This window comes from Lolium rigidum, chromosome 3 (assembly GCF_022539505.1).
Source record: "Lolium rigidum isolate FL_2022 chromosome 3, APGP_CSIRO_Lrig_0.1, whole genome shotgun sequence".
Lineage (NCBI taxonomy): Eukaryota > Viridiplantae > Streptophyta > Magnoliopsida > Poales > Poaceae > Lolium > Lolium rigidum.
In genome coordinates this window covers 407,503,482-407,526,336 of record NC_061510.1, presented here as the reverse complement: position 1 = coordinate 407,526,336, position 22,855 = coordinate 407,503,482, and the positions used below count along the sequence as shown (strand labels likewise).

The 22,855-nt window shown below is 49.3% G+C and overlaps 4 protein-coding genes across 4 annotated transcripts; 1 reads left to right on the top strand and 3 right to left on the bottom strand.

The window, feature by feature from the left end:
• Window positions 1-9,731: 9,731 nt before the first annotated feature.
• LOC124704682 lies at window positions 9,732-11,824 on the top strand. The gene is made up of 3 exons (XM_047236954.1): window positions 9,732-9,917; window positions 10,389-10,573; window positions 11,371-11,824. The coding sequence occupies exons 2-3, from the start codon at window positions 10,412-10,414 to the stop codon at window positions 11,542-11,544; spliced, it is 336 nt and encodes a 111-aa protein (XP_047092910.1). The 5' UTR covers window positions 9,732-9,917; window positions 10,389-10,411; the 3' UTR covers window positions 11,545-11,824.
• A 184-nt stretch (window positions 11,825-12,008) lies between these two features.
• On the bottom strand, window positions 12,009-13,377 carry LOC124704681 (photosystem II reaction center PSB28 protein, chloroplastic-like). Its single transcript, XM_047236953.1, has 2 exons — window positions 13,185-13,377; window positions 12,009-12,645 (listed from the first exon to the last, which is right to left on the bottom strand). The coding sequence occupies exons 1-2, from the start codon at window positions 13,252-13,254 to the stop codon at window positions 12,182-12,184; spliced, it is 534 nt and encodes a 177-aa protein (XP_047092909.1). The 5' UTR covers window positions 13,255-13,377; the 3' UTR covers window positions 12,009-12,181.
• Window positions 13,378-16,931: 3,554 nt separating this feature from the next.
• On the bottom strand, window positions 16,932-17,757 carry LOC124701022. Its single transcript, XM_047233084.1, has one exon. The coding sequence runs from the start codon at window positions 17,739-17,741 to the stop codon at window positions 17,103-17,105; it is 639 nt and encodes a 212-aa protein (XP_047089040.1). The 5' UTR covers window positions 17,742-17,757; the 3' UTR covers window positions 16,932-17,102.
• A 4,092-nt stretch (window positions 17,758-21,849) lies between these two features.
• LOC124701021 (NDR1/HIN1-like protein 6) lies at window positions 21,850-22,636 on the bottom strand. The gene has a single exon (XM_047233082.1). The coding sequence runs from the start codon at window positions 22,582-22,584 to the stop codon at window positions 21,928-21,930; it is 657 nt and encodes a 218-aa protein (XP_047089038.1). The 5' UTR covers window positions 22,585-22,636; the 3' UTR covers window positions 21,850-21,927.
• Window positions 22,637-22,855: the final 219 nt, after the last annotated feature.

Sequence of the window (22,855 nt, the reverse complement as noted above, 5' to 3'; positions counted from 1 at the left end):
AAAACTCGCTTTGAGCATTAAATCTCCGCTATATCCCCTTTTATTTAGCCGCATCCTCAGCTCCCTTCGCACTAGCACTCCAAAAACCCTCCTTTCCCATCATGTCTTCTTTCTTCTTCTTCCTCCTCCGCTTCATCGGGTCTTTCCGCCTAATCCTCCCCTCCGCGAGCCGACGCCGGAGTGGATCCCAATGGCGGACCAAGTTCGCCGCGCCTAGAAGACGCGAGACGAGGCCGCCCACGACTTCTCCGTCTGGTCCAAGGACGACAAGTCCTCGACCGACGGGGAGAGTGACCTCCGCTTCCTCGCCGACGGGGAAACGGAGGAGGAGAGCGATGACGATCGCTTCTCCTGGGAGGACTTCACCTTCTCTGAGGAGGAGAAGGAGGAAGAGGATGAGGAGGATGACACCTCCTTCGACGAGCCGCCGGCCAAGCGCTTCTGTCCCGGGCCGGAAATCCCTCAGCCGACTTCGAGCAGCGACGACGATGCCGACGAGGAGGACGAGGACAACGAGGGCCCCGCCGGCGGTCTGCAGGCAGCAGCCGACGACAAGCTCGTCGGGAGTAGTGCCGACAACGGCGACGACGGCGACGACGAGGGCAGGCGACGCGCCCGTAGATAGGATCCTTAGTATAGGACCAGCAGTAGTAGATGGGGCAATGTATCCCCTAGTTCTCCCTTTTAAGAGCAATCAACTCTTTTATGTAAGAAATCCTATTATCAATGAAGAACTTCCCTTCAATTCGATTTTGCCGATTTCCTCCATGTTGATTTAGCCGATTCCTCCTCATTCCGAATTTCGCCGATTGTTAACTTGGTCAATGCTCAATGAGCCGATGGCCGCGCATCGCTCCTTCACAATGAATTGCAAGGCAGGTCAATTCAGCTATCCTCTCGTACGAGAACTCGCAACCCCTGCTCAAATTCAGATCCCAAATTTCCAATCGAACAAGTCCAACCCGCAGACTCGCACAAACCCTAGATCTTGGACTCCAAATCACCTCGAGCTTAATGTTAGATTTAACGGCAGAAACTCCTGAACCAATGCCCTCGTGAGAGCTCTAGGACCATTGTCGAAACACCTTGATGTCGAAGCTGATACTTCGCAGAACAGTACCATTTGCCCACAACTTTCCTTGTAATGCTCGTTTCTTCGCAGCAACAAGATGGCCTGCAGCCTATCAATGATGATGGCTCCTCTTCAAATTCCTCCCACCAGCTTTGGTGGTTTTCTATCGTAAGAACTTACCACCTTTCGAAAAGGTTGTACATCGAGAGCGCACCGATTCCAACAAAATCGGCTCTCAAGAGCAAAGAATCTTCAGTGACCGCATGCCCCCCGAGCCTCGCTCGTGGCGAGAATAGCAGATGAGAAAGATGGCTGCCACGAAAACTTTGAAGGGCGTCATCCTTCTAGCATATTCGTTCATTAATCCCGCTCTTATAGACCTCCACCGAAGATGATATCGCGAGGAGACGCAATCCAGCCGACGAGGCTCAAGCTTGGGCACCTCTCGGGGACACCACCACGTAAAACCAGCCGCATGTGCCACCATCGGCTTCCAAGAAAAGGTCAGCCCCCGAACTCCGCTGCCCCTCCAGCTCCCATCAAAGCAGTAAGGGAAGCTTACGCACAAGGGGCCGATGCACCAAGAGGGCTCCTAAGGATCAAGCAAACCCCTTTCTCGAACCAAGAAGCTTCATATGTAATGGCTCTCTAACTCCCGAAACTTCCAAAGGGGAATGTTGATGAGGTTCCGATGCCCTCCACATCTCCGGACGTAACAACCTCTAAAGGGGACATCGACCAAGTCGCCACCTTGGCCAAACCCCAGGCAGAAACGCCATAGCCGATCGCATCGTCATCGGCTGTTCCCATGGTATGCTGCCCTTGTTGTTTGTCAGGGCTGGGATCTCTCAGGCTTGCTGTCGTTCGACCCTGAATCTATCGAGCCGGCCCCTCCACAGCATGTGATGAACCAAGTCCCAGCTCCAACGCCTCAAAGCTCTGCTTTCTTCCCCCATTGAGACATTGGTCGAAAACTCTGAGGAGGTGAAGAACATCCTTGAAGAAATCCAGCCCCACGTCCCAATGACGCTGCAGTTGAAGCTCCGGCCAGTCGTGACGTTGTCTGCCTTCAAGTCAAGGGTGCGCTTGGCTCATCGAGAGGCCTGCTCAAATTCTAGAGTCGATGGCGTGCATCGGCTTTTTATTCTGAAGTCGATGCCCGAGCATCGGCTATGCTTAAATTTTTTTCTATTTCCGATTTTTTATTAGCCGATCGATTCGGCTCCTCCTCGGGTACATACTTCGTGGCCTTGTATCTTCTCCGTGTGTATGCCCTCTGAGCCGACTCCTTCAAGTGATTGAAGATATCGGCTTTTCAGCCAACTATAAGCTTGTCACACCACTCACCATGCTAAATAGCACAGCGACTAGCAAGTGTGGTGAGAATGTGTTTTGGCCGATTGCTGGAATCGGCCTCCCTTGCAGTTGTATCGCCAAGTAAAGGTCTCTACTCTTCCGATCATTCCATCAGATGCTGTAAACCCATTCCCCAGCTTCCCATCGCCTGCTAACTCAATGCTGAACACAGGCAGAAGGCATGTTGAGGCTAATTTTGGCCGATTGCTAGAATCGGCCTCCTTTTTCATTGCAATGATTACTGAGGGTTCACAACTTTTTGGTTCTCCGCTATGGCTACATGACCTGCTTGAGGTGAGATCCTTGCCTTTTTATTTTTGGGGCCGATCGCAGGGATCGGCCTTGCCACATACGTCCATAGACTTGGAACTTGTTACTCTGTCAGGCCGGTGGATAAGACCAGCCTCACCCCGTTTTTTGAAGCTTCGATGCGCTTACGGCCGTCCAGATTAATTCCAGAGAGCGGCTCTTGGTCGTTTGCTTCCCAGATGTTCATGGCGGCCAAAGAGATTTCGATCGAATCATCTGCATGAACAACCTCCACTTCATCTCCATCCCATTGTATGATGCACTGATGCATTGTGGATGGAATGCAACAGTTAGCATGGATTCAATCCCTTCCTAGTAGGACAGCGTAAGTGCTCTCGTTGCCGACGATGAAGAATGACGTAGGGATGGTCTTTCGTCGACCGATTAAGTCCACGTTCGGAACACCCTTGGCTTCCGACGCTTGGCCGTTGAAATCGCTCAGAGTGACGTTGGTCTTGATCAGATCTTCGTTGGAACGTCCCAAACGTCGTAACATGGAGTACGGCATTATATTGACTGCCGCTCCCGTGTCCACCAACATCTTGCTGATAGGCTGCCCATTGATGTAACCTTTCAGGTATAGGGCTTTCAGATGCCTGTAGCTCCTCTCTCGTGGCTTCTCGAAGATAACTGGTCGTGGACCGCAGTCAAACTGTGCCACTGACACTTCCTCGTCTTGGAGCACAAAACTCTGACGGGAGTATGAATACCATGTTTGTATCAGCCGATGCCTCCGCATCGGCTTTTGTCCGCTTGCGTCGCCACACTTTCTTCCGTGGCCGTGCCTCCGTCTCCAATGTTTGCTGAATTTTCACGGCCGGATCGGGCCGTGCTTTCCTCAATGTGTACGAGTATTGCGCCTCGGCTTCCTCCAAGTTACGTAGCCGTTGCACCCTGCGCTTTTGGGAGTGGTCGAGTCCATCGGGCACCACCTTGGTCGGTGATACCTATCTTCTTCGTCTCGACTCCTCGAAGTCTTCATCTTGGAGATGACTCAGCCCGTTTTTTCCGAGGTGGGAGAGGTCCTAGACGCTGAACACGGAAACTTCATTTGTTCCCTTCCTCTTCTGTCTACATTCTGGCAGTTCTCGATTGTAGGCAATCGGCTCATTCCCGAGTCCCAGCAGTGTTTGAAGAAAGGACAGGCTCCAATGCCTCTCCACGTCCTCTTGCTCTCTTGACCTCCTCTAGCGTGACGCTCATACCCTTCGTATCGACGGTATTTCCTGTTGTCTGCATCGGACCGACGATATCTATCATCGTCTACGTCGTAGCGCCGACGTCGGTCATACTGCTGCTCATATTTGTTGAGGAGGTGCGCGGAAAGTGGCCGTTGATACCGCACGCTTCTCACCTCTTCCTCGCCCAGGTACCGTCCGTCATCATGCCGGGGCCGGTCGCGTGGGTCGGCCTCCTCTTTATCTTTGCCACGGGAGTGATCTGCTCTCCGGCTTATCCTTGCTATGGCGATCTCGCAAGCCCTGCCATGTTGATATCAAAAGAGAAACCTGGCTCGCGTATGCAAGTGACCGAGATCCACCATGTTGACGTCGGGAAACGGATTTGTGTCAACTCTCATGGCAAACCGACCGAAGAGTAATCGGCCTTGTTCTATCGCCATTTGAATCTGTCCGCGCAAGACTTTGCAGATCATTGGTGGCGTGAGTGAACGTGTGATGCCATTTGCAGTATGGCATGCCGTTCATCTCTTGTACCGTGGGGATTTTGTGGCCTTCGGGTAACTTCAGCTGTTTTTCCTTCAGTAGCAAATCAAAAATTTGCTCCGTTTTGCTTAAATCAAAGTCAAACCCTTTTGCAGGCCCTGGTTGTTTCACCCACTTGCAAGACACGGGCTTTGCCCCCCGAGTCCATTCAGCTATAGCCGACTTCCCCGATCTCCCGCAGAATCTTCATCTTCTTCCATCTCGATCGTGGCGACGCGCTTGAACTTGTCCCTGGTACAACTCCGGGTGGCGCCGTTCATACGATGTCAATTTCTGAACCATATGCGCCAGTGAATTGTAGTCTGCTTGGAAGGTCACATCCTTGAGCGGCGCTGACAGGCCTGCTATCGCCAGCTCGACTGCTTCCTTCTCAGATAAACGAACCGAATAACATCGGTTCCTGACGGTCCTGAAGCGCTGAATGTATTCAGACACCGTCTCTCCTCGCCCGCCGAACTCCGTGTCGGATCGGCAATGCCGCCTTCGGTAGCTTCGAATGATACCGTATGTGGAACCGCTCTTCCAGGCTGCTTCCACGTCCGAACCGAATCTGGTGGCAACGAGGTGTACCACCCAAAGGCCGGACCCGTGAGAGATTGTGAGAAGAACCTCACACGCGACTCGTCTGAAGCTGAGACCATGCCCAACTGTGCCAAATATCGGCTCACGTGCTCAATTGAGCTGGTTCCTTTTGATCCACTGAATTTTGTGAAGTCAGGGAGCCAATACTTAGGCGGTAGTGGGATTAGGTCATACTCATTGGGATACGACTTGGAATAGCCGATCATTCTCTTCTTCGGCAGGATGCCGAACTGATCTCTCAAGATTGCAGTGATCTGATCCACCGTAGGAGCTGCGGAGGTTGAGCTTTCATGACTTGTTCCGGTGGCATATTTAGCTAGCCACGCCTGTTTCTCAGCATCTGCTCCAGAATTTCTTCCTCCTCCGAGCAACTACTCCTGTTCCGGCGACCCTTCCTGCCGTGGCAGTCCCTCCTGCTGTAACCTGGCTCATCCAATTGTTGCGATCCGGGACGTATGTGCACACGTATCCATGTGGAATCTCCTTGGGCGGCTCATACAGGAATTGGTAATCGCCGTGATCACCTCCAACCTTGTAGACAACGTACACCGGCGAACCTTGTTGCTCGTGGAGCTGCCATCGTGTACGGCAGTGGTGGCCTGGTGTAGAACGGTATCTCTCCCTGATGAGTTCATAGCGCAGGTCCTGAAGGAGAATACTGATGCTTCATGATTTCTTGCACCACGTGAAGCGCAACACGCTCCAAAGTGTTCACCAGGCTCTCAGAATGCCGATGTAGAGAATGAGCAACGGCATAGTTAATTTCTTGCCGCAGGGCTCTGGTACGTTCATCCGAAGGGAGAGATAGATCTAGTCCCTCCAACGCGCCTTCGGGTTGGAACCCTTTGAACTTGATCCCGTGCGAACGGGTCTTCTCGAAAGAGCCGATGAGATCGGCTTCGAAGATGGCCTTGAGATCATCATATTTCTTCTTGTGCTCAGCAGGCAGATCTTCGTACTTGACCGGTTCTTCCGCCATCTCGGATGTTGACGTGGTTGTTGCGGAAGATGTCCCACCGGGCGTGCCAGAATGTGTTGCCTGCCAAAACCCACCGGCGAGCAGTGGTTAAGCAACACGAAGAGCCGGGAGGCTTCCAAGACTGCAGGGGGCCCAGGTCCCTCGACGTCGTCCCGCAAATGTTCCGGCACACGTCCTAGCGGTCGCAAGGGCGTGCCACCTGACCTATACCTGGTCAGGAAGGTGTTGGATTGCTTCGATTAGTTTCCTGCATGGCAGACACGTAAACATTAAATACGAGCCCTATCGGCTCTCAGGTTGCCCTGTGGATCGGCTCAAAGAGCCGATTGCCCCATGGTTCACGTCGGGTCAACGATGACACGGGGCTCCTGCTTGATCAATATAAAGCTAAACCAATCTACGACAGTTTGGGGTTTTCACCGCATGATCGGAACATCCTACGCGTAGTTGAGCCTAATAGACACGAAAGATAATGGAAAACTAACCCTAGAAGAGGCCTAAAAACCAACATTAAGTCAATTCCCGGAACATCCCTCTTAGGATTAACAAACCATACCTTACGTGCTACCGGATCGTTCAACTCGTTTGCAAGGCCTAACCATACAGATATTAAACCAATCCTTGAAGAATCAAGGAGCAACTATAACAGATTGGATCTACTAAATAACGAACAAGCAAGGTGCTGCCCTTACACCTAGGTAGGAGTAGGGGCAGCTAGATATCGTGGGGCAGCATAGCTAAGCAAGCATGTATAAGAAAAGCATCCATGCCAGCCCCAAAACACCTATGATAAATAGTGTTACTCGCCATCAACAACGCTTCAGCACGAGCAACACAAGGTAACGAATAAACGTGTACTGCCTAGATCGCAAGCCCGGAAGAAACCCTCGAAAGTAGGGGTGGCGATGCGCCTGATTTGTGTTTGTTGTGAACGTGATTGTCCTCCTTTTTCGATAACCCTAGATACATATTTATAGTCCAAGGGACTTTCTAATTCGAGCGTGCACCTAACCGTGCACGGGTTAAACTCTATCTTTTAATTCTAAACTAAGATGCGATCTACTATATTACAGATACACGGGCAATCTAGCCCAAACTCTTCGTGCAAGGCCGCTTCGAAGATGCTCCACGCGTATATCCTTCAAGCCCATCTTCACTTACGGCCCATCTCCTGATTTGGCCAAAATCCGGTGATAACAGGGACAACAAGTGCAGTTCCATGATGATGCCTCCAAGGAGGACCGCACATGGACGTGGTGTCGTGAGCCTCAAGCACGATGTTCATCTCGACACATCCCTTAGTCCCGAAATCCGCCAGAAAAGAGCAATTTTGAGCCCTTGGTCGCACGGTTGACAAGATGAGACCTAGACCTCGATGCCGGGGAAGGGGGTAGGCACCGTTCCACCTCCACTAATAGACGAACTAGGAGGTGCAAATCCGGCCCGCCGTCGCCTAGCCAGTTATATGCACCACCATGGTGCTAGGAGGTCGTCGATGCGAGGCACCGACTGATGTCTACTCACGCTTCTTTTCCTGTAGACATTGTTGGGCCTCCAAGAGCAGAGGTTTGTAGAACAGCAGCAAGTTTTCCCTTAAGTGGATCACCCAAGGTTTATCGAACTCAGGGAGGAAGAGGTCAAAGATATCCCTCTCAAGCAACCCCGCAACCACAAAGCAAGAAGTCTCTTGTGTCCCCAACACACCTAATACACTTGTCGGATGTATAGGTGCACTAGTTCGGCGAAGAGATAGTAAAACACAGGTGGTATAGATGGTGGTAATATTGCAGAAAGTAAAGATGCAGTAAAACAAGTAAACAAGCGGCGCCGTGAAAATAGCTTGTCTGGCGTGGGAAGCAATTCTTTGTGGTGGAAACAAGGCCTAGGGATCATACTTTCACTAGTGGACACTCTCAACATTGATCACATAATAAATAAGTTCTCTTTCCTTTGTGCTACATATACTCTTGTTGGATGATGAACACCACTAATTGTGTAGGATTACACGAACCCTCAATGCCGGAGTTAACAAGCGCCACAACATTCGATATTCATGTTTAAGTAACCTTAGAGTATAATAGATCTTTGCAAATAGACCAAGTACTAACATAGCATGCACACTGTCACCATCACACTATGAAGGAGGCATAGATCACATCAATACTATCATAGCGATAATCAACTCCATAACCTACAAGAGATTATGATCATAATCTACGACAAGAACTACACAGATGCACACACTGTCACCATTACACCATGCAGGAGGAATAGACTACTTTAATAACATCACATGAGTAGCACATAGATAAATAGTGATACAAAACACATTGCAATCATAAAGGGATATAAATAAGCACTTCACTATGCCATTCATAACAGTGAATAAGTATTCTGTGAAATATAGCCTAAGAGACCCACACGGTGCACACACTCGTCACCTTTACACACGTGGGACAAGGAGTCTCCGGAGATCACATAAGTAAAACCCACTTGACTAGCATAATGACATCTAGATTACAAGCATCATCATATGAATCTCAATCATGTAAGGCAGCTCATGAGATTATTGTATTGAAGTACATAGGAGAGAGATGAACCACATAGCTACCGGTACAACCCCGAGCCTCGATGGAGAACTACTCCTCCTCATGGGAGACAAGCAGCGGTGATGAAGATCGCGGTGAAGATGGCAGCGGTGTCGATGGAGAAGCCTTCCGGGGCACTTCCCCGTCCCGGCGGCGTGCCGGAACGGAGACTCCTGTCCCCGGATCTTGGCTTCGCGATGGCGGCGGCTCCGGAACTTTTCTCGTACCGTGGCTTATTCGTCTCGGGGTTTTAGGTCGGGAGACTTTATAGGCGAAAGGGAGCCTCGGAGGGGGTCCGGTGGGGCCGGACACTAGGGCGGCGCGCCGGCTCCTTGGCCGCGCCGCCACCATGTGTGGGCCCCACGTGTCCCTCCTCCGGTGGCTCTCGGTGTTCCGGAAGCTTCGTGGATTTATAAGGTACCGGGCGTTGATTTCGTCCGATTCCGAGAATATTTCCTTACTAGGATTTCGAAACCAAAAACAGCAGAAAACGAGAACCGGCACTTCGGCATCTCGTCAATAGGTTAGTTCCGAAAAACGCATAAATATGACATAAAGTATGCATAAAACATGTAGATATCATCAATAAAGTAGCATGGAACATAAGAAATTATAGATACGTTGGAGACGTATCACCGACACACCCTCGCCACCAAGGACCTTGACCTACATCCCCGCCCAAGCCCGGAGGGCACAAACGAGCTCGATCTACCTACACTTCCTTCACCGTCATGCCGTTTATCGTCGGGATCCCGCTGCTTCGCCGCTGGATCCAAAGAAGGCCGCACGCCGCCGCCCGATAAGAGAGAACCTGCCATCACCATCGCCACCCAGGCTTTGCCCGTCGAAGCCTCCTATCGCCGACAAAGAGGAAGGGGCGGTTTTAGGGTTCCCTGTGTGCCTCAAGGAGAGATCGTGGGGGTTTGAGGCTCCATGTGCCGTTTAGTTTAACCACTTGTTTTGGTCTTTTAGTAATTTGTCCAATTTGATGTACTGCAATGTAAATTAATAAAGTCGGTCGTTTGGTAACAATTCTTCACTTTGGAAAAGGTCAATAATAAAAGGGAAGAAAAACTGAAGCTAACATTTCGACGTCTTCCCCTGCACAGAGAGAGGGGAAAGGGAAGAGGGAAAAAAAGGAAGTCAAAGGCTGAAACCCTCATCGAAGGTTGGTGGCGGCTCGGGCTAGCAGCGGCAGCCGGCGGCCAGCGAATCGAAGCCAATCCGCGGCGGCTCGGAGTCCCCCTCGAGGCTCCCGCGTCGATTCCCCAATCGGCTTCTTCACAGCCCGCCTGGCGCCGGCGATGGTACGATCTCCGCTCCTGGGAGCTGCTCGTGTTCTTGCTTACGTTTCCTCTTCTTAAAATTTCGACGGGATCGTCTCGAGCGAGCCGCCGGATCCATGGGTAGTTCTCGCGCGGAAGCGACCAGGCCCGTTCCAGATCCGCCCTTAGCTGTTGCGCTGTCGGTTTCTCATGCTGGGGGGGAATTCCTAAATTTCCTGTGGGCAAGTTCGTCACGTCAGTGTGGATTCTTTTCATTGCCACTGCAAGTCCTCGAACCTGAATTAGGGCAAGAACTGTTATAGCCGGCGGCCTCTTTGATTTCCACAATTCCGTGATGATTCTCCCCATTTTTTGTTAGGGTATTTTGTCATAAATTGAAGTAAATTGGGTTTCTATGTGTTGTAAAGATTGTCTAATCATATGTTAGGGATTTTATCTCCTCTTAGACATGGCAAGATTCTAATGAGCTTGCGGTGTTGCATCTTTTTTCAGCTCTCTGATTGCTGACTGGAGTGATGAATTCGAGACCAATAGTCCTTGTCTTCCTCCTGCTCGTGCTCATCATAACGTCGCAGTTTGAGTGGAAACAGCAGATTGGTGAGGCCGAGGCCAGCCCGGAAGCTACACGGCGGAGACAACAAGCGCTGGTCGTAAGGGAAGATGCTGTTAAAGAGAAAGTGAGCTCCTAGTGTTCTTGTGAAAGTACATTCCCTCTATTATTGGTTGTGCTACCATGTTTCCTGTATTATGTTCTAAAACAATTGATCTCGACATATGGTAAGGTAGTATTGCACATATCTTTTAGCATAGAGATTAAGAGTTTGAATGCTCAACCCACAGTTTATTGTGTGAAAAACGGCAGAAATATGTGAAGTGTGAACAACTTGGTTCTTTCGCCTGTATATAAATTCATCTGCCAGACAACTCAATCTGACTCTCAAACAGCCATGGCGTTGGTCCTTTATATGCTCTTTGGTTGCTTTCTATGCAAATTCTAGTATTGTAGTTGGTACTGAGTGAAGCCTTTATTTAGAACTTAGGAAGAAATGTTTGGCATGATACATAAGGTGTCTGCAAAATAGTCTTTCTGCTTTTATATCACTATATGCACTATAATTGCTCTTTTAGTTTCATCTTGCTACACCAGCCAATTGTATGAAATTCAGTTTTAAGATTTGGTTTATCCCTTACCTGAACTTGGACAATATGTGCAAGTATTTCATGCTTAAGAAGTCGAGTGGTATGTGGAAGTTTCATGCTCATTTTTCACCATTTGATATATTTGGAGTATAATGATTTATTCCTGTTTTTTGTACTGTAATATCTGCAGTTGTTCAGTATTAGTACCTGTTATATGCAAGTAGTTTCAGCATCAGTAGCCACTGTTATCTGTATTTCTTATGTTTTGTTGTGGTCATCTCTCTTGCCTTGATTCAAAACAGTATCCACTCTGATGATTATGTATTATCCATAGATAATATTGGCGCAAGAGAAGAACATCCAGCAGCTCACCGAGCTTATCCAGAGCCTCCAGGTGCAGCTACTGCACTGTCGTGGCAGCAACAGTACTACTGCTCATAGCGCCTCTTCAAATCAGTCGTCGACCAGCGACACCGAAGCAGAGGGACATGAACTAATCGGTGATTGATCACCCGCCAGCACACACATGTAGTCTGTCTCAGAGTACATCCAGCTCAAGAACATGCACCAAAATCAAAGTCGTCTCCCAGGGAACATCGTAGAAGTTTTATGGTCATCGTCACGACCAGTAGGACCCTAGAGAGTTACCTTGATGTACTAATATGATGTGCTATTGACACTACGAGCATTGCCTTTTAGTTTCGTTTTACCCACAGCTTGTACAAACTGATATTGTATCATGTAAATCTAGTCCACCATCCTGGTTTATATTTGAGATATACGTTTACTGATACCTGTTGTGATTCTTGACTCGCTTTATCATCAAAAACATATGTGGATCATTTCTTTGCAATGACAATGGCATGCTCTAGAAGAAAGGGATAAAGCATAGGATTACATCAGCTTTTGCAAGCAATGTGTTGGTGTTGTCTGGCTTAGCAACTTTCAGATCAAAGGTGGAGACAAGCAGTATGAAGCAAGCATCTCATCTCAACAAGGTACATAGCTCCAGAACACACCCACACTCAAATAAACAGCCACTGTGATGACTGAACTTAACTCTGCTAGTGTTTTTCTGCCAGCAAATCAGGTCGGAGCAGCAAACAAAAAGAGGAAGAATCAAGGACTGCATGATGGAGGGATGATCACTTCTTGAGGAACTGGAGGCCATTGGCCTCGGAGTACCGCTCCATGAAGCGCATGAACCTGTCCCAGTCCTTGGGGGTGCGCATCACGTACTTGGCCTCCACCAATGCTGGCTTCCCGTTGACGAACTTGGCGCTGACGTCCACAGTATTCAGTGTGCCCTCCTCGTCGATCATGTAGAACCCCGTGATGTCGCCGAGCTCCGCAGAGGAGTCGAATACTGACGGCTGGTCGAAGGTGAAGATGGCCACCCCGTTGGTGCCGTCCCGGGACTTGGTCAGCCGCACGTCTGGGATTGTTTGCTCGTCAGTGCCCTGGATGAACTGGATCGACGGCTTCGACGTCATCGCCACTACAACCGATGATGACGACCGGACTGAAGGCACAGGTTTCTGGGCCCGGCATTGCACGGTGATGCCGGTGAAGGAGGTGCGCAGCTGGTTCCTCGTCTCGCGAGATGGACCTGAAAATTATTTGAAGGCGTCAATTGCTGAAATGGCATATACAATTTATTAATGGCTTTTGTTTCAGTGTTCTTCCCTTTGTGTGCAATAGGAAGAACTCCGTAAATTTCTAGAAGAGAAACATTGACTTTTAATAAGGCTGGCTCCATTTGTTCTGGATAATTAAATTTTCACAAGTGAAAAGAAAGTACTCGAAGATTTCACTTCTGATGAATGGGATCATGGGAACAGAAACACTGCACTGCAGTGGCGTATGGAACGCATGAATTGGGCGGTACGAAAAGCATACAATCTTTCCGGGGACATGAAACAAAGGAAGACCACCTAGCTAAGAGCCAGAGCATAACGGTGTAGCATATCGCGATACAGATCGCTTCATGTCTGTACATGTGTAGCCCTACTTCTTCATGGTTTTCGATTAGCTATATAAACCAGATTGCACCATGGCTATATGTTATCAAGTTGTCGAGGCAAAACGAAGCAGACTGCAGAGGAAATTGAAATGCAGCTAGGCACGTAGAGTGATAACAAGATGAACCTGCGATGAGGCACCGACGACGGGGCTGCACCGACGCCGCGACGGGCGAGGCGACGGCCAGAGCTCTCATAGCTGCCCTGCAGTTCAGCAGTTGGATGCCTGCCGGGTCCGGGAAGGAAGATGGAGATGTGGTTTTGTGTGGTGCACAGGCAGATGAGGGGGATAGCGGGAGGAGCGATTGGGTGACAGTGTGTTCCAACAAGGGCCAGACGTCTCCTGCGCTCGGTCGGTGCCTCTGTTTGTAAATGTTTTTTCCATGTCATCACACCTCGTTTCAGTATTTGCATACATGTCCTTGGTGTCAGAGACTAAAAGGGGGTTAAACTTGGTTCAAAGGAATTTCGTAATTTGAAGGGATGCAGCTCTTGGAATATTTTCCTTAGAGGTTTTTGTTTTAAATTGAGGCAAAAGATTTGACTTTAAGCTAATTAAGAAAAATATGTTTCCAGTTAATAACAGAAAACCGGGCAAAAACGGATACAATTAGATACTAGCACAACCAGTACCAAGCCTCTATATACTACTCGACCGAACAAGACAACCTCCCATGAATGCTAGAAAGAAGACTCTGTGATTGCAATAGCTGACACATGGCACTCCAACGTAGATGAAGTAGTTTAACTTCTAGGAGAGGTGCACCAACATTACACCGATGACCGGCATCCGCAGCAACCTCATCGTTCACATGACACGAGATCGGAGAACTCAACACTGTTGAAGTTCTAGGCCCGCTACCCTGATATCTAGCTTTTCTTTACTACGCCAACAGAGTGTTAACACCACCAATGGGAACCACCGTTTCCATGTAATCCCGCTCGCGTTTGAGCCACAACACTGCATGACCCGTCCAACCGCAAACCGCACGTAGACCATGATCCTGCCGCACCAACATCTGGGGCAGGCACCCTGACAAAAAGTCAAATCTCCTCCGATGAAGCGTGTCGACGGGCCGACAATCTTTTTGCCGATAATTTTTTTTCTCCCCTAGCCTGGTCAATAACAACTCCGCATCATGAAATTGTTGTCCACCAAGATTTCATCATCCATTTTTTATTATATGAAAGACTCGAGAATAGTTCAGCTTTAAATTAATGAAGTCACCAACAATGAGTACAAGGAAACATAACACAAAACACAACATGGGGACATGACCTAAGTGCACGAAGCACAAACTAAGCAAGTTCAGGCTAGTGCCCCAACGCAAGAGCCACACGACATCCACACGACATAAATTAGGGATAACAACATGAAAGCTACTGAGATACTCCTTTCTAATGGTCAACTCCACGGTCTTGCGGTCTTGTTTTCTAGTCACTGACTTCCACACTTACAAGTATATAGACATTTTGTATAGTCCATCATCTAGTTGTGTCATGAAGAACCCTTGTTTATGAACCTATTCCTAATGTTTTAGAATGACCAACAAAGAGCGGTGCAACAGAGCTAGAAAATCCTCTTGGTCTGCGTAACATAGAAATCTAGGATCCTATAGACCTCCTCAAAGCACAAGGGGTTTTAGGAGCAACCAACAATTACCTAACTACGCTCCACATAAATCTAGTTGATATGGTTCGTATCTTCCACCTCCCCACCCCACATAAGGCACACTTGCCACTGGAGGCCCCCCACCTTCGCTTGATATTCTCGTTCGAATGGAGGCGCTTTCGAATCGGTTCTCAAAGGAAGACCCAGGAGGTACGTTGATCCGCCAGATCACACAGTAGTGCTTGCTCAGATATCAGTGCAAAGTTTACGATAGAGGGATCGCATCGAGAACCTCCCGAAGGTTCTAGTGCCCAGAATAGGATATCCGATGAAACAGGCGCGTTTCAGCAATGCCAAGCTCGTGTCAAAACGTGAAGTCCAAACCTTTCAAATCCTTGAAGTACTCCACTGAAGCCCTCGTGTCTAATGCCATAGAGAAGAGCCGCAGAAATACTCCCTATGTTCTGATTTAATTAGTCTACATTCTAGAAAAATGAGACAAACTAGTATTGCATTTATTAGTATTACTTAGATATGTGATCAACCAATCCAAGCTACATTGAAAATAACAACATCCAATAAAGAAGAAAAATCACTTCGTTTTGAGTGTTGTTGTTGACTAAAAGCTAGAATGTAGAGTATTTCAGAATAAATTTTGGAGCTAGAATGTAGACTAATTCAGAACGGAGGGAGTATGTCCTTAAGGGGCTCTCACCCGTGCCAGTGGTGGAAGTACCTTTATGCACCATGTGTCACTCAGGCTACTGTCACGACATGCACCATCCGGATAATAGGAGAAGCTCTATGGTTGAACACACCCTCCAAGTCAACCCTTTTGTCGTTTCTTTCACCGGAGTTGCCCTGAATCACCGTGTCACGAAGCATCGTCGAGTTATATGGTGCTTTTTAGAAAGCAAGCTAATCTATCTTTCTAAAAAGGCTTATATTGCGAAAGGAAGTCAGTAGCTTCTTACTCTTAGCCATTAGTGCACGATCGTCAAGTAGGAGAATCACGCACCAACGGTTAAACAGACCTTCCAAGACAACCCTTTTGTCATTTCTTTCACTGGAGTTGCCTTGAACCATAGTGCCATCAAGCATCGTTGGGATATGTACCTTCTTTCCGAAATGTAAGTCTAGCTTTCTAAATAGAAAGCTTATATTTTGGAAAGGAGTTAATAGCTCCTTAACGTTAGGGTGGTATTTTGGCACATGGAAGCATATGCTTCCTTTACTTTAAAATGCATGTTACACATATTTTAAAATTTTAAAAAAATGAAATAAAAAAATTTGCATGTACATCTTCACGTGCTACACGCTCATAAAGTCGTTTCATGAAACATTGACTTGTCGTGTGGTGTGTGTAAAAAAAAGATAAAAATCAATGCTAAAAACAGGGACAAAGACTGAGGGGGGGGGCTAGGCCACCCCAAAGTTCAGATTTTGTGAAAAATAGTAGGCATTAGAACTCATTTTGTTACCTATTTAGCCATCTCTGCCCCCCTCAAAAAGTTCACAAGATAAAATCTATCTATATTTCACCCCCTCAAGGTTAGATCCGGGCTCCGTCACTAGCTAAAAAAGCATTTTAGAAGATAAATTTTATCTTTTTACATAGACCACGAAATATGGTTCCTTGTGAAATTTGATGAACGTACATATATTACGAAGATGTACATATAGAATTTTTTGTCAAATTTTTTCGATAATTTAAAATATAACTTTTTTGGTAAAGTGAGCATACGCATCCGGAGGAGCCGAATTGAATTTCCGCTCAACCGTACCCTTTAGTGCACGATCGTAAGTCCGATCAGACGTGTGACTCGTTACTCGTATTTCTGTTCGTCTTGGAAATAGCACAAAAGGCATATATCAAGTGTGTTTAGTTTTAGGTGTTTCCATCGTGTCTGACAGACGCAGCCAACCTCGAACAGATTCGGACAACCCAGTAGTCAATTGATCATCCCAACGTCTCTCTCAGCAGCTCATCGCAACCAGCAAGGAAATTGCAGAGCATTTTCTACCCAATCAGTTGCGACCCACCCAAACTCCAAATCCAGAGAAATCCGACAACACAAATTCGAAGGACCCAGTAGTCAGCTCCTCCCAAAGTCTCCCTCAGCAACTCGTCTCAACAGGCAACAGCAAGGAAATTGGTGTGCATTTTCTATCCAGACAGTGGTTGCAACTTGCAAACCATCCGAACCCCAACTGAATACAGATGAACCAACCGAGTATTTTCTTAATCATACATAGACACCATTCTCAATAACCCAAGCATATATAGCATTATAGCAGCAACCCCTGTTCCATCAACAGCTAAATCTGATCTGAAACTAGAATAAATACTGCGCTAATAGTAAAAAATCTGTTAATATTTACAGCAGGAGATCAAATGAAAGCAATCAATGGCGACGGCTAGGACCAGCTAGGCTAGCATCCGGAGGTCTTGGCCCTGAGGATGGTGCACTTGGTCCGCTCGAATGCGGTGGCGGCGACGTCCGGGTCGACGAGCTGCAGCAGGAGCGGGCAGATGACGGCGACGGGGCACTTGTTGCTGCGGCCCTTGTACTGCATCACGCCGTCCAGCCGCGCCTCCACCTGGAACTGCCCGGCCTCCTTCTCTCTGGCGAACTCCGTCGGGCCGGCCGCGGACAGCTTGGGCAGGGCCTTGGCGACGCCGCCGACGGTGACCCGCACCGTGGTCGCCTTCTTGGCGCCCTGGTCGAACGGCAGCACGGTGGCGTCGTCCTCGAAGCGGGTGCCGTTGAAGGAGAAGGCGGCGGCCATGGCGCCGTAGGAGATGCTGCGGTACATGTTGGGGTTGCGCAGGGACATGGTGACCGTGACGTTGTAGGAGGAGAGGAGCTGCGTGGAGTTGGGTGAGGCGGAGAGGGAGAAGCGCGTGAGCAGGGCGTCGTCCGCGGTGGCGGTGGGCGGCTTGAAGACGGCGAAGGCGATGATGAGGACGGTGAGGACGGCCGCGATGACAGCGGCGACGGCGGCCCAGATGGCGACGGTTGTCCAGCTGCAGGAGCCGCAGTCGCAGCAGTCGCGCTGCCAGAAGCCCATGGCTGGCCGTGCTCGGTTCGGCCGGCCGGACTGATGAGGGTGGTTACTGGTTAGTTAGCTGGAGCCGGAGCAGAGCAGGCACGGCGAGCGGGCAGACTTTTGGCGAGGAGGTCTTCTTTCCACGGTTGTGGCCATCCAGATGAGAGCAGAGCGACACAAGTGGTGAAAGCCGGAGATGACCGTTGGCTCGTTGGTTGTGCTGGGAAAGGTTTTGTTGAACTGTCCGTACGAGTTAGTACTCCCTCCTTTCTAAATAGTGCAGTAGTACAGTACAATGATATCAAATATATTATGCATTTTCTTTTGTAGACGTTGATAATTTTTCCATATACTTGGTCAAACTACTTTGAAAAAAAAATACTATAAGCATCTTATTCATACAAGTATTTCCCGGTAGTAGATACTTTAGCATGGAAAGCCCAACCCGACCTGGCCTAGCCCAAAAAATACCAGGCCTAGGCAACCTGAGCATGCTTGCGGTTGGTGCCTAGGCCTGAGTTTTAGAGCCAATGGGCGGGCTAGGCCTAGACCTAGGCCTGAGTTTAAGCGCCAATGGGCGGGCTAGGCATGAGTTTTAGGGCCAATGGACAAGCTGGTGTCGTCGAGACCCACCACCATCCACGCGGTGGATGAAACACCGGTCCACAAGCAGACTCCTCTAGGTATCACGGGTCCAAAACGATGCCCCCAAGGGTGAGCAACCCAGGGTTTGGTTGCTTGCGTAGTTGGGATTTATTTAGAAGCGTTCCTCTGTCAGCAATGGCCAAGTCTTCTTTCTAGCATAAGGTGTTGTTGGGTTAATACACTTCTTAGGTGTATTAGAGTAGAATTTTGACTTAGATGGGGTTTAAACTCCCTCAACTCATGTCAATCCTCTTCATTTCGATACGGTTAACATTGATATGCGTACAAGAAATAGTTTGTTTAGTTGCTGGAGTGGAGGGTACATTCGTGTCGTGTGCATTCAACTATTGTTGAAGATCTACGTGTACCTACTTTTTTTGATAAAGGGAATATATTAATATCAAAAGATACCAATTACACCCAGTCTCTGCGACAACGCAACACCCTAATGGCAGTACGGATGCACACAGCCAAAAAAAGAAAAGAAAACTAAGAAATAAATGTCCAGTTACAGTATTCTAGTCCTAGCAACAACAATACATCCACCACCAAGATAACACCTGAAATACAGACTCTCCAAAAGCGACGCCTCCAAGAAGGAAACAGTGCACCAGCACCGTCGTCGCCCGACCAAAGATCTTAGGTTTTCACCCTGAAGATAGTCCCCGCTCTCAAAACAATGCCTCCAACAAGGTCATTGCCAGGCACAACCAGTTAAGGCCAGACCTTGGGTTTTCACCCTAAAAAGTAGGACTCTGAACTTCACCTATGTTGCCGCCCCCACTTTCATAGCACTGCTACGAAGCCCGAAACACCAAGCAAGTCCCTCAATAGCGCGGAGACTTGAATCTCCATTAGCTAGACCTCCGATCCGGCCTTCATGATATTCTCTTGTTCTGACTTCACCATGGATCAAAATGTCACTTGATGTCAACACAGAACAAAGCTTCCCGCCGCTCCCTCCAAAACCAAACGGCTGGAATAAAAACATGGGTGCGCACGACCGAATACCTCCCGATCCAGCAAACTCCAGAAAAAGATGTACTGTTTCATTCGCCGGCGGTGCCTTCCGAAACTCAACACTCTGGCCAGATCAAGAAGGGCAGACCTAAGGAAGGTCTCCATCTTCGCGCAAGAGAAACCCTAGGACCATCACCTTCAAACTGCGAAACAGATGAACAAACCCCCTCGCCGCCATCTGCTAGCCAGCAAAAACGAAGGAGGAATCGGTGGACGCACCATCCGAGACCCACGCGACCCAGACCTCAGATCGGGCCTGCCACGCCACGCGGTCTTGGACGCCGGTACCACACCATCCACACCTCGCAAGGTCGCTGCCCCCTCCTCGCGCCGTCAGCTGAACCGACGATGGGTCTATGTGGGAACTAGACCCACAGCCACCACGACCACCCATCACCGGAAGGCCATGGAGGAGCAGCCGCCGCCGCCGCACATCAAGGGATCTCCGCCCCGGACGTCGTGCGTGCCTCCCCGCAGCAGCTGCCCCAGCCGCCACAACAGATCGTCGCCACCACCACCCCCCGACCACCTTTAGCGTCGGGGCCCGCCGCCACCGTGGCCGGCACCGTCGGCAGCGGCGGAGGGAAGGATGCGAAGGGGGGCGGCAGCTGGCGGCGCTAGGGTTCGCACTGGCGTCACCCTGGCGAACGGCGCGAGGACGTACCTATTCGCTGGGTGATATCTACTCACGGCCCTGTGTTATTGGCTTAAAAGATAGAAAATCTACACATACAACATAAGGACTCTCAAGACATGCGCCTACATAAGGGGAGTATGACGACGGGAGAAGGGCAATCATTCTTCGATGCGACACACCCATTCATCGTTGTCATTCAACGTAAACCCAAAACCCTAAGTCGATTTACCCGATGAGTTAGGCATTCAACTCGATGAGTACCCCCTGGAAATCATATAATTGTGTTCTCTATATTGTTGAGTTAGCCATAATAATTTTAAGATGCCATTAAAAGGAAATGGATATAATACATATGTAAGAGTTGTTCGCTACTACAATTAAAAAAGATAGACTCTCAAGGCCCGCCGGATCAGTCTCTCATAGAGGTAGGGCGTGCGTTCGTAGGGGTGAGCGTCTGCGTCTTACTATGTTTCGCTGAAACCAGTAAAAAGAAATTTACATGGCTTCTGTACTGTCACCGGCAGTCTCCTTCAAACGATGTGGACAATGATACAGGGGGGAGAGGCCGCAGCTAGAGTTTTGGGGACTCCTTTTTCGCAAGGGAGTTGTTGTGTCGTCCCTTTCTTGGATAGGGTTACCACACGCAACGTGCGAACGTTGTGCCCCTTCTCTTTCTTCTTGAGTGAATGCCTTGAGATGATCTCTAGCAACGGCTCCTACATTTGCCCCCCTCCCCCCAAATCTTGGTAGGGTTCCACCTCTAATTTCTCAGCCCCTTTGCCGACTGACACATGCGACCCACCCGTCATTGGGCCATATGCGATAGTGGTGGCGGCGATGTTGGTCCATCGACAACAACGGTGGTGTCCTAGTGAAGTAGGAGATCACATACGAGGGTTCTCTACATGCATGGCTCTAGGAGATCTAAGGACCTCTCTACATTAAGGGCTTAAGTAGGGCCATGTTGGAGAGTATTTATTGGCCTCGACCTAAACAATGGAAGTAGGGATCTTTATAGGTAGTAGGGAACTTGCTAAAAATGAACTGACGCTTTGTTTCCCCTGGTCTCCCACAATACGAAAGAATATTTAGATACATAAAAGGCAGGAAAATGGGCTTGTACTAATTCTCGAGCGAGAAGTCGCCGGTTTGATCCTCACATTGACTACCTCCTTGATCCACGTCCCCAAGGACCTAGCGTGAGACATCAGCACCCCGATAAGGCTTTTCACTAAACCCATGTTAGCGAGGATTTTACACTATGGCATTAGGCTTTGTTTTGGGCGACGACGATGTTTGTGCACTGTTATCTTCTTGTAGGGGTCGTTTTGGAGAAGCTATTTTTTTGGAGTCGAGGTGTCATCACCACTAGTGGTGCATGCTATCCCTCATGCGAGTCCCTGATTATTTCGGCGGGGTCTTTAATGTAATTTTTTTCTTCTTTTGTTTTTCGGCTGCGTGCATCCTTGATGTATAGACTTGCTCCAGATATTATGTTGTTACAAAGGTTAGATGTAATTGATATGGTAATAATATATTCCTATTATTAAAAAAATCATGGTATACACAGCCTTGCGTTTAGTCTAGCTGCCTCCACCGTGTCGGACAGAGCAACCTCGAACAAAACTGAACGACCCGGTAGTCAACTCCTCCCAAAGTCTTTCTCAAAAACTCCTCGCAACAGCACAGAAAATACAGTGCATTTTATATGCAGCCAACAGAACATAACAGAGCAACCGGTTTGATCATCTACTGGCATATTCCAAGCTTTGTACAACAGCAACCTCGAAACAACCTCTACTCCAACAAATGAAACCTGCAGATAGAGTAATATTTAAGATGCTCTTTGTACAGCAGGAAAGCGAATCAAATGAAAGCAATCAATGGCGACGGCTAGGACCTAGGCTAGCATCCGGAGGTCTTGGCCCTGAGGATGGTGCACTTGGTCTGCTGGAAGGCGGTGGCGGCGACGTCCGGGTCGACAAGCTGCAGCTTGAGCGGGCAGATGACGGCGACGGGGCACTTCTTGCTGCGGCCCTTGTACTGCATCACGCCGTCGAGCCTCGCTTCGATCTGGAACGTACCTGCCTCCTTTTGTTTGCTGAACTCCGCCGGGCCGGCCGCCGAGAGCTTGGGCAGGGCCTTGGCGACTCCCCCGACCGTTAGGCGCACGGCGGTGGTCTTCTTGGCGCCCTGGTCGAAGGCCCGGACGGTGCCTAGCTCGTCGAACTTGGTGCCGTTGAAGGAGAAGACGGTGGCCAGGTCGCTGTAGCTGATGCCGTAGTACATGTTGGGGTTGCGCAGGGAGATGGTGACGGTGGCGTTGTAGGAGAGGAGCTGCAGCTGGGGCGTGGAGGCGTTGGTGGACGGGGAGAGGGAGAAGCGCGTGAGGAGGGCGTCGTCGGCGGTGGCTTTGGGCGGCTTGATGACGGCGAAGGCGAGGATGAGGACGATGAGGACGACCGTGAGTACGATGCCGATGGCGACCCAGATGATGATTGCTGTCCAGCTGCAGTTGCAGCAGTCGTCGCAGTCGCAGTCGCAGCAGTCACGCTGCCCCATGGCTAGCCCTCTGAGTCTGAGCTTGGGAGAGGTGGATGGGTAGCTTGATGAGGAGGCGTGGAGAAGGTCTGGGGGTATTAATGGTGGAGTCGGAGCAGAGTCGCCGCGAGAGGCGGGGGAGAGAAGGCGAAGACTTCTCGAGGTGAGGTCTTCTGGCCGCGGGAGCGGACCGAGGCCATTGGGTCGTAAAATAAAAAAAAGTGGAATGGCCGGAACGTGGTGAAAGGAGGAGATGACCGTTGGCTTGTTATCCCTTTTTTTCATTTTTCTT

Bases quoted from the DNA above. Each gene is read 5' to 3' on its own strand.
- LOC124701021 (XM_047233082.1), bottom strand. From the start codon at position 22,584: ATGGGGCAGCGTGACTGCTGCGACTGCGACTGCGACGACTGCTGCAAC.
- LOC124704681 (XM_047236953.1), bottom strand. From the start codon at position 13,254: ATGAGAGCTCTGGCCGTCGCCTCGCCCGTCGCGGCGTCGGTGCAGCCC. The intron at 12,646-13,184 runs GTTCATCTTGTT...AATAATTTTCAG, and splicing joins TCGTCGGTGCCTCATCGCAG to GTCCATCTCGCGAGACGAGG.
- LOC124701022 (XM_047233084.1), bottom strand. From the start codon at position 17,741: ATGGGCTTCTGGCAGCGCGACTGCTGCGACTGCGGCTCCTGCAGCTGG.
- LOC124704682 (XM_047236954.1), top strand. From the start codon at position 10,412: ATGAATTCGAGACCAATAGTCCTTGTCTTCCTCCTGCTCGTGCTCATC. The intron at 10,574-11,370 runs GTGAGCTCCTAG...TATTATCCATAG, and splicing joins AAGATGCTGTTAAAGAGAAA to ATAATATTGGCGCAAGAGAA.